This window comes from Gopherus evgoodei, chromosome 3, assembly GCF_007399415.2.
Source record: "Gopherus evgoodei ecotype Sinaloan lineage chromosome 3, rGopEvg1_v1.p, whole genome shotgun sequence".
NCBI lineage: Eukaryota > Metazoa > Chordata > Testudines > Testudinidae > Gopherus > Gopherus evgoodei.
In genome coordinates, this window is record NC_044324.1 from 25127479 (window position 1) to 25139157 (window position 11679).

Genomic DNA, 11679 nt, shown 5'->3' on the forward strand with positions numbered 1-11679 from the left:
GCTTTACTAACGGAAGCAGAGAACCCTATGACCTGTAGCATATTGCAGGGACCAACAAATAGGTACCTTTGCACCTTGAACCAAATGTAGAAGCCAATACAGTGCATGCTCCAGAACTGATTCAGGCACAGCATGACCACATCACTGAGTCTACAGTATGTGATCTGTCATTACATATAAAGCTCCTGCTTGATTAATATTCAGCATTTAATGTTAACACTGAGAACGTAGGAATCTAGAGGCTAACGCTGCAGTAATTGCAATTACCATTGTAGTGGTAATGGCCTGGGTTAAGATCTGTTAATGGAAGGGGAATTCCAGAATTCACAGGTATCAAAATATATTTATACTAATAACCATCAGTTATGAGGTCCTTGATAACCACATTGGGAGAAAAGTCAAATGGCAGTTTTCAAGAAACCAAGCTTTGAGTTTCCAAATGGCCTACACTTATTTCCTCTTCCATATACCCATATATCCAGTACCTGTATCACATGGCAGTATAGTTTTACCATCAGAATTAATGATAATGTTTTAACTGCGGTATATAGTTACACACTGTATATTCAAGTTGGGAAGTACTTTGGCTGAGATTGATTTAAATATCTACTTCCCAAGTGCATAGGTTTACTTTAACCAACCTGCTTAAGAAAAGAAATACGAAAAATAATATGGCATTTTTACTCCTCCCCTACTTTTCTTCTTTACTTTTTCTCGTTTGAAACCCTTGTTGCTTTTTGCTGGGCAACTTTATCAAACCATTCTAGCGTACGCTATTTTCATCTTGATAACTCGTCCCCTCCCCCACTCCCCGACTTCAGTCTCACATGTGGCAGATTGAGCAATTCACATTTAGAGCTTTAAATTCAAGACCACTTGAAGGTCCACAGAGTCTTCCTTAGTGGAGAATGAGAATTCAAAGAAAGTTTTTTAGATTATTTTCACTTTTGTTATTTTGTTTAGAAGAGTTCACCTTGATGTGTCATGAAATACCCCTTCTTGGTCTTCCTTTTCTGTGTTACACCTGGCCAGCGCAAGCAGCTGAGATCTTTGCTCTACTTTCCCTGCATCTCTGTGCAACTCTTTGTAATATATATCTATCTATATTATTTTTTTCTAAGCCTTTCAGACTGCTGTTACATGATCAGGATTCTCCTGAATCTCTATGCATTCAATCTCTTCCCGCTCCTTCCTTTTGGCCCGTTTCTTTTTCTTGTGGTGCTTTTTGGAGGGTGGAAAAAAAGTTAGGAAGACGGGTAAAACAACAAAACAGTGCAGTAGTGTGCAACTGCTGGTGAGCAGCAAGCATTTGAACAGTGTGAAGGTCAAGTTTGAAGGCACAAAGAGAAGGGGGACCAACCCAATAAGGAAAGAAGTAATATTTTGCAAAATGGCTGTTCCGTGCTCTTGGAGGGAGTTTTTTATACACTGAGTTCGGGTGTGCTCAGTTGCTAGTACAAATGTGTAAAGCAGGGGTGCACAGTGATCTATGGCAAAATTCAAAGTGTAGATAAGGCACAGGATAGAAATACAATCCATTTCTACATTCCATAAAGTCATCAAGCCTAGCACACCCAACTCTATTGAGGTGACACTAAGAATTAACCAGAAGTTTCCCAGAGGATGAATAACCAGGAAAAAGGTCAGTATCAACACCAGCAGGATGCCAAAGCCAGAAATCAGGACAGGCATAGTTACTGATAAACCATAGTGGTCCATGAAAACAAAGGTAGGATTGAACACAATGAATTTGATGCTCTGTATTAGAGATAGTGGTCTTAACTTCTCCAGCAATTCCACCACCTCCTTTTGGGTGTTTTCACTAGTCCTGGCCACTAGATACATGCGGGAAGCAATGATGTTGTTCTCATCTCCAGCCTTGGAGAAAATGATGTCATTTTTGAAGTGCTGGAATTCAGATTTTTTTAAAAAGGAGCTCTGGAGGATGCTGATAAAGTCACTTTTGTTGGTGGTGCTGATGTTGCTGACTCTCAGGTACTGATAGTATTGTTCAATCCAGGACACTGTGTTGAAACCACGGCTCAGTGTTTTTAAGTCTTCTTGCACAGTGCCATTCCAATATTCAAGAGGTTCGTAGACGTAGAATCCTATCACAGGACTGTAGTTGCTGAAATACTTCTGCTGAATGAGGGCATAGGAGACGCTTGGAGACTCACTGGCTAGGAGGTTGATGATGTTGGCCCCATCCCTGATCTGTAAGCACCCCATAAAGGAGAAAGAGGCATAAATGAGATACAGTATCACCACAAATGGCTTGACATAGATATTAGTAATCCATTCATTGTAATGCTCTCGTAGGAAATGCTGGATGAAGTGATTCTGGTAGGGGTCAGTCTCATGATGAGAAGTGTGCTGATGGCCGTCACTCATCATTGTTTGGAACCACATAGGTTTCCTCTCCAGGTATTCTGCTGAAGGGATTTTACAACAGAAGATACTGTGGTAACGGTTCTGTTCCAACTGCCCAGCAAAGACCAAGCAAGAGCCAAAGAAGGAGAAGATATAGAAGTAGTTCAACAGGATGGAGACACACATGTTCTGGCAGAAAACTTTCACAGCCTCGATGTTAGTGAAAGGGCTGGCACCCATGCCAAAGGCTATGAAGTACAAGGAGCTTGTCATTGTATAGGAGACCATGACATCGGAATAGGTGTCTGCTACCCTATCCTTGAATGGAAGGTTCTCTCTGGTTCTGCGCCATCCTGAAAGAAGTTCAAACACTCCTTTGATTCCATGACCTAAAATAATAACAATAACAATGCATAAACACAGGTTTCCAGTTTTCATTCTGCAACATTAATGTGAACTTTTGGCAATTACTTTTTACTAAACAGACTTTTAAAAAAACATTTGTATCATTTTACTACTTAAATACAAGTAACATTTTCAGATTTGTATGTCCAAAGTTAGACACTTTAATCATATTTAGGTACCTAAATAAGCTGTCTGATATTCAGAGGGGCTGCTTATATTATATATTAATATATATTAGAGCCTGACCCTGCCAGGTAACGAGCACCCTCGGTTCCCATGAGAGCTAACGGCATTTTGGGCTGTATAAGTAGGGCCATTGCCAGCAGATCGAGGGACATGATTATTCCCCTCCATTCGATATTGGTGAGGCCTCGTCTGGAGTACTGTGTCCAGTTTTGGGCCCCACACTACAATAAGGATGTGGAAATATTGGAAAGAGTCCAGTGGAAGGCAACAAAATGATTAGGGGGCTGGAGCATATGACTTATGAGGAGAGGCTGAGGGAACTGGGATTATTTAGTCTGCAAAAGAGAAGAATGAGGGGGGATTTGATAGCTGTTTTCAATTACCTGAAAGGGGTTCAAAAGAGGATGGATCTAGACTGTTCTCAGTGGTACCAGATGTCAGAACAAGGAATAATGGTCTCAAGTTGCAGTGGGGAGCTTAGGTTGAATATTAGGAAAAACTTTTTCTCTTTGAGCAGGGGGTTGGACTAGATGACCTCCTGAGGTCCCTTCCAACCCTGATATTCTATGATTCTATACCTCCCCATCCCCATGTGTCTCTGTGCCCCCATCCAGCCATCCCCTGTCCCTATGTAGTTCTGCACTCCCCCATCATCATGTGGCCCTGCACCTCCTTTCCCCGTGTCCCTGTGCTTCCATTCCCATTACAACAACAATTAAGAACACCTTGCTTCCTCTGACAAAGGTACTGCTGACTGAGCTGAACATTGGCTCAATTATCACACTTCCCAGAGAGTTAATATAGGGTGCACCATTCATGAATAAATTTAAAAATCATCAGTCAGAGACCATTTCTGCATAGGGACTCTAAGAACGTTGCTGCCAGCAGTGAGATCCCTGTAATAGTATGAGCATTAGTGCAGAGTTTGCCTTAAAGGACACTTAGGGGGTAATTAAGGCTCTTAAAGTTGGAGCCATGATGGGGAGGAGGAGGATCTCCATCTGAGGGCAGGTCTACACTACAGCCGGGATCGATGCTTTGAGATCAATCCACCGGCGGTTGATGTAGTGGGTCTTGATCTAGCCTGGGCTTGATCATAGTCTTGTTGGGTCTCGTGGCCTTGAGTCCCCTATGAAAGCCCCTAATCCTGAGCAATTTCACTGTCCAGTTTCTTTAACCTTTCCTCATTGATCAAGTTTTTGAGTTTTGAAACCTTTGATCAGTTTTGTTCTCTCCTCTGGACTCTCTCCAATTTGTCCACATCTTTGCTAGAGTGTGACACAAGACTCCAGCAGAGGACCCCCCAGTGATCAGTAGAACAGGACAATTGTCTCCCATAGGACATTCCTGTTAATTACATCCCAGAATGATATTAGCTGTTTTTGCAGCTGCATCACATTTTTGGCTCTCATTCAATTTGTGACTCACTGTAACAGATCGTTTTCAGCAGTCCGCCCCCCCAGTTCATCTTACTCCCAGGGTTTTTTCAGAGCCCAACTACAATTCACATGTATGTAGTCCATGGAAGCACTCCTGTCATCCTCCCACAGGTTGTTGGCAGAAGCAGACCTGCAGGGCCATTTGCCTGTATCAAGCTCATGGCGTCAGTCTATTCCAAACAAGTGTGAGAGGGAAGGAAAGGCTGGACACTGCTTCAGGCTGGGATCCCCTTGCTATAGGAGCTCACTAGCAGTGCCTAGCAGCCTCTCTACTCCTGGGCAAACTTCCCTCTTTTTGTGGCCAGTTTCACCTTTTTAAGCTTCCCTTCTCCAAGTGACATATGTTCTATGGGTGTGCCTAATTGGCACTTCCTGAGGGTGGGGGTGAGGGGGTTCCATCACAAGCCAGCTGTGCTGCACCCTACTGTGATTTGGTGGTACCCCATCTTGTGCTTTATCTGTTAGGACATTAAGAACATCAAAACAGCCATATTGGATCAGATCAAAGGTCCATCTAGCCCAGTATCCTGTCTTCCGATAGTGTTCAATGCCAGGTGCCCCAGAGGGAATAAACAGCACAGGTAATCATCAAGTGATCCATTCCCCTGTCACTCATTCTCAGCTTCTGGCAAACAGAGGCTAGGGACATCATCCCTGCCTATACTGGCTAATAGCCATTGATGGACCTATCCTCCATAAACTTATCTAGTTCTTTTTCTAGCTCTTGCCCTTCACAACATCCTCTGGCAAGGAGTTTGACATGTTGACTGTGCATTGTGTGAAGAAATACTTCCTTTTGTTTGTTTTAAACCTGCTTATTTACTTTCTCCACACCAGCCATGAATTTATAGACCTCTGTCATATTCCCCCTTAGTCGTCTCTTTTTCAGGCTGAAATGTCCCAGTTTTATTAATCTCTCCTCATATGGCAGACATTCCATACCCCCATGATTGGGGCCTCCAGGTTCTACTGCAGCATACGTCATAATAATGAATAAAGTGAGATTAAACAGGATGAGAGAAAGAGAGAGAGTTGTACTAAATCCATTCTTGTGGGGAGGAGGAGATTATGACACTGTAATCTTTTAGATTAAAATCTCGTCTAGACTTGAAAGGGTTTGGGGATATAGCTATATAAATATAGCTTTACTGGCAAACCTTCATAGTGGAGATGCAGTTTATATCGGCAAAAGTGTTTTCACTGGTATAGTTTATACCAGTTCCCTGAGCGATAAACTGACAAAATCACTTTTCTGCAAATATAGAGAAGTACCCAATATCAATGACACTAGGGCTTTTGACGGTAAAGAAATGTCTTAAAAAATCATATCCCAAACCAACACTGCTGAACCAGCAAAAGTTACTTGTATAGACATGCCTCTAAGGGGTCACTTTACTATACAATCATGTCCACTACCCCTTCCCATTCCAGTGATTCTATCCCAGTGGATGCCTGGGGGAAAAGATGCTTTCTACATTGTGCATCATTTTAATACTCCTTTTCTGGAAACTAAGCAATTCACAGAGCCTCAGGTGTCAACTGATTGCTAAGTGGCTAATAATTCTTTTACGTTTGCAGCATTTAAGACCATTACCCTCTGTTTAAGCATTTGCACACATGCAACTCTTGAATACACTGTTGCATAGGTCATACACCTCTCAGCAGGCATGCCCAGGGCTTTCATCTGATAATAAGAATTTTGTACTTATAATAGCAATTTTCAGCTCTATAATGCTTTGCAAATATAGATCCCATAAGCCACTTAGAACCTTCTGTTGGATAGGTATTAATAGCCTCATTTTACTGAAGCAAAGGTTAAGTGACTTGCCTGAGGTCATACAGTGAGAAAGAGGCACTGATGGGAATAAAGCCCCAAACCCACTCTGCCATATAATAGCTACAGGAGGTGTGACTTATAACTTATATTATATGCTGGTAGTGTGAGAGTGGGGCCTTGCTGTGCTAACCACCGTACAAACGCATAATAAAAGACAGTCCTTGACCTTAAGAGTTTAGACTGTAAATGACAGATGAAGGTGGGCGAATGGAAACATTTCTATTCTCCCACCCCCATCTTACAGTTGGGAAATTGAAGCCCAGAGGAATTTGAAGTGACTTGGGCAATGTCACAAAGGCAGCAGTAGCTGTGAACCACAATATGCGGCAGAGTGAGGAATTGAACCTAGTTCTCCTAGAGCCTTAGGGCAGTGCTTTAATCACAAGCTCGGCCTTCCTCTCTGAAGAGGGATCCTGCACCCTTTATTGGAAACACCCGCTAGCAAGTGCAGTAAAACACCTGCATTTTAGGAATGTAACTAAGGAGACATTTCGAACCACACACACCTGGAATCCTGAGCAACAATATGTAAAATCCTTCTGAAGACCCAATGACAGCACCCTGCTGAAATCTTCATCACACTATGGACACTTTCCTTTCTCTCATTTGAGATTGCTCCAGATCCTCAAAGGTATTTAGTAGCCTTGGATTTCAATGGAATTTAGAAGCCTTTGAGGATTGGGGCCTTTGTGACAATTTCAGGACTGAATATAAGCAATACTTTTTAAAACAGGATGAAATAGACTTTCAGGTGCATTGCCCTCTTGATGGCATTGCATGTAGGCAATCACCCACTAATGCTGATTGGATTTATACAGACACACTGAGAAAGGTGCTTGTACCCTGCTGTGTCTCTCTGTCTTGAAAAGTATGCAGTACAGCATTGCTCTTTTAAGTCACATGTCCCTGTAATAATAAAATGGCTAATTAAAAAAGCTGGCTTCTAGAGCAGGAATGTTGAATGAAGTGCAGTGAAATATCATCCAGCAGAACCGCACAGCTTTACTGAAAGGGCCCTGCAGGGAAATCTGTCTCAGGACATTGGTTTTTCTATAGTTTAGCACTTTGAGTAAAAAAAACCCCACTCTGAACACATTTATGCCTAAAAGGTTTTTCTGCTGCCTTAACATACCTGTGTCAGCCTAATGATATTTTGCATGGCTGAATGGATGGCTTCCAGCTCCTGCATTGTGTTCCACACCCCATGGAGTGAATTGCTCTGCACTCTCTGCCAGAGGCGAGCAGTAGGGCTAGTGCTGTCCATGTTGTTTTAAATGTTTGCACTTATTTCTATTAGTGTTGATGTTTTCTGAGGTCTTTTAACTACCCCTCAGAGCCATGGAGGGGCCCATATTCATGCTGGTCTCTTCACTGCGTTTTAGGAGTTCTTCACTGATAGAGACGCCATGAGCAACTCAAGTTTTAGTCCTTGGGCCAAATTCAGAAGCTGGAGCAAGCTAGACCCTTCCTTACACTCACTTGGGGGTGAGATTTTCACGATTGCTCAGCATTGGTCTAACTCTGCTCTCATTGGGGATTAGTCATTGGGAATTTCACTATTACAGAGTCAGGTCAACAGTGAGTACTTTCAAAGATCTCACTCTTAGTCTCCATTATGCTGACTTAAAGCCAGTCTACCGCGGTGTAAGGAAGGCCAAGCCGATGTAACTCCCACACTGAGGAGCTGGAAGAAGATAAAATTAAAAGCGCCCTCGTGCTAATTTTACTTTCACCTACATATGGATCCTGGGTATGTAAATTACACCCACTCAGACTGCCAAATACATCAGTAAGGCAGTTGACAAGCAGTGAGTGTCACTCTTCCCCTTCCTCCCACGTCCTGCTCCTTTACTTTCACTAGCTCCCTTTTCTTGCCAGTCCCTTCATCCTGATTTTACCTCCAATTAAAAATAGCAACAACAATCAACTACAAAACACGTGACTATGAAAACCATGCCAATCACCACCATGTCCATTTACTTCGGTGTTACATCCGTGCCTGCAACCTTCCATCTGTTTGTGTTTCTCAGACTGTATGCCCTCCAGGGCAAGGACTGCTTATATCTGTGTCTGCACAGAGACAACACAATGGGGCCTTGATCCTGATTGAATAATAAAAGCAATAATACATTAAATGTAAACATAATGAACAAAGGTATCCATGTCATATTAAAAACACTTGAAATATTTAAGGTAGATTTTAAAAAACAAACGTTAAATCAAAATCTTCACAGTAAACCCAGCCAAGGCTTGAATGGGAGAAGAGTGCAAGGAATCAAAGTATACAAAATCTTTATGCCTTTGCAGGTAGCACAAGATTCTAGACAATAATTTGGCAACTTCAATTCTTTCTCTAGTTATAGCATCTACAACCACTTTTTGGAACTGCACTGCTGTTGGTATTGGGTATGAGACCAAGCTTTAGCACTGGATTGAACCAATCACCTATTAGTCCTGTGGAGGATGTGTTACTAACAGAACCATGCTGGCATTTTTCTGTGTTCAAGGCTAGCCTGGCATTTTTTGTTTTAAAGTCACATTTTGCAACCTCACAGATCTTGGATGTTCTTTCTTTTTTTGTTCAGTGAGTACTAAAATGCCTAATAATAAAAACCACTCTGAGTTGGAGCAGATCTAAATGTAGAGTATGGATCCAGGTGGATGTGTTTAACAATTAGCTTGTCATGTGATTTACATTGGAATCAATATATACAGCTTGAAAACCGTATATATCCCCTGAATACCACTTATTTTTCTGCTGTGCTTTAGCAATGGTTAAAATCCTTTTTTTCTTTTTCTCATCTATGCCCCTAGATTAACTTTGTAAACAGCAATTATACAAACAGAAATTGTCATCAGATGATGCAGTTTTAAGTGACACAGAGAGAAACGTGAGATGAATTTAGATCAAATTACTAATGAATTATTTATTTATTCATTTATGCCAAAAACACTGGGTAGATTTGTGAGGCTGATTAAAAGCCTGAAGCTGCTAGGTACAAAATGGACCTATGACTAGAAAGATAAGGAAGAAGACTGGCAATATGAGGTTACCAATGGGGTCATAGGGAAAGGAATCATTTTAGTATCAAATTGATTTGTCCATGTAAAGTAATGTGATGCAATCCCTAAACTCTGATCATAATTGAGGCAGTGAGTTTGGCTACTTACTGTTCTTTAGTTCTAGGAAGCGGTTGGCAAATTTGTGGGATTCAAAGAAAAGCAACAAAAATTATCAAGGGCAGGAGGAGAGATTAAAAGGAGCAAGTGCATAAAGCTTGGCTGAAGAATGACTGATATATTTGTGAGTGTGACAAACAAGAGAACAGTCCACACATTTTTGAAGGATATATTCACAATGGAAGGGGAAGAACTGTTTAGAGCAGTGGTTCTCAACCAGGGATACATAGGGGTGCACAGAGGTCTTCCACAGGGTACATCAACTCATCTACATGTTTGCCTAGGTTAACAACAGGCTACATAAAAAGCACTAGGGAAGTCAGTGTAAACTAAAATTTCATCCAATGATTTTTTATACTGCTCTATATACTATATACTGAAATGTAAGTACAGTATTTATATTCCAATTGATTTATTGTATAATTATATGGTAAACATGAGAAAGTTGGCAATTTGTCAGTAACAGTGTGCTGTGACACTTGTGTATTTTTATCTCTGGTTTTGTAAACAAGTTGTTTTTAAGTGAGGTGAAACTTGAGGTACGCAAGACTCCTGAAAGAGGCACTGTAGTCTGGAAAGATTGAGAGCCCTTGGTTTAGAGATACCCAAAGGGGAAGGGTATAACTTGGAGCAACGGGATAAAATTAAGGGAAATTTTAACTGGTATTCAGATTAAACCTTCAATAATTAGATCCATTAGTCTGTGAAATCATCTCCCTGGGGAACCTTTGCTTGAATAATTTAAAGCTAGACTGATAAGGCATTGAAGGGAATAATCTCCTATTGGCAGGGAGCTAGGTTGGATGACCTAACACGTCTTTTCCAGCTCTGGCTTCTACGAGCCAGATCCTCAGCTGGTGTAAATCAGCATACCGCCCTGGAGGTCAATGGAGCTATGCCAATGTACAGCAGCTGAGGATCTGGCCCTAGGACTCCATAATCATCCTGTTTTTGTTGCTTTCATAATACACCAAATAGTCTAATGAAGGTTGTGTTTGCTGCATAAAATCGGTGTGTTTATACAATTAGATGGCCAATTCAGAATTGCTTTCTTGATGTAAAAATCCTACTGAAGGCAAGGCATTAGTAGAATCATAGAATATCAGGGTTGGAAGGGACCTCAGAAGGTCATCTAGTCCAAACCCCTGCTCAAAGCAGGACTAATCCCCGGACAGATTTTTGCTCCAGATCCCTAAATGGCCCCCTTGAGGATTGATCTCACCATCCTGGGTTTAAGCAGGCCAATGCTCAAACCACTGAGCTATCCCTCCCCCATATAGGCAACCACCATCAGGGATCCATTGTACTAGCGGCTGTGTATATGTAAAGCAACAGGCAGTCCCTGACTTGAAGAGTTTAAAGTCTAAATTGACAAGAAAGACAAAGAAAAAGGAAGGAAACTGAGGCAAAGATACTCTCCCCATAGCAGAGTTGGGAATAGAACACCCCTCAATTCAGTCCCCGCTCCACTAGACCATTACACTTCTCTAAAACACATGTACATAAATAATCATTATAACGTACTATGCATGGTATACTGAAGCTTTCACCTTGATAGGTCTCAAAGTGTTATAGTACCTTGCATCACAGATAGCACAAGTAGTCAAGGGGGTGGGGGACTGGGACAACTAGCTGAGTGGGGAGGTTGGGATGGGTGTCTGAAGGAGGCAGGTGTCCTATGGAAAAATAATATGTGATCACGTGATTAAAGACTGTATCATAACGCATATGCAAAATGCCAGAATTAAGGTCATACAGACAACCTTAAGTCTGGCATTTCCTAACTTTGAGTGCTTGACTTTGCAACCTTAATAATGTAGTTTTAATGGAAGTTTTATGAGTATCCTCCTCATTCAGTGTGTAGCCCTAAGTGTTATTTATTGCACACCATTCAAATCCTGCACTCAACACAGAATTATTAATAGTCCCCCAGGTGCTTCTAAGGTGGTCTCACCATGGTGTCTGAGTGCATTGAAAACATCACAGAGTTTATCGTCACAATATTTCCGTGAGATTAAGTAATATGATCCTCCCCATTTTATAGCAGGGGAAATGAGGCATTGAGAGATTAAGGCTAAAATTGTTAAATACCCACTAATTCTGGATACCCAATTTAAGACATTTAGGTTGTTATTTTTCAAAGTAATTAGCATTTTTAAGCATTTTATATGCTCAAAGCACAGCTCCAATCGACTTCAGTTGCAGCGTGGAGTGCTCAATCCTGCTGCAAATCAGACCTCAAGTGTCTCTCCCTGGGCACCC

At 41.5% G+C, this 11679-nt stretch overlaps 1 protein-coding gene across 3 annotated transcripts in view; it reads right to left on the bottom strand.

Annotated features, from left to right (window-relative positions):
* Window positions 1-1125: 1125 nt before the first annotated feature.
* The window catches only part of PTCHD4 (patched domain containing 4), a 124597-nt gene continuing 114043 nt past the window's right edge, over window positions 1126-11679 (bottom strand). For all 3 annotated transcript variants that reach the window (XM_030558428.1, XM_030558427.1, XM_030558426.1), the window contains one exon: window positions 1126-2759. In XM_030558428.1, the coding sequence (XP_030414288.1) occupies window positions 1126-2759 (1634 nt within the window). The remainder of the gene's footprint in view (window positions 2760-11679) is intronic.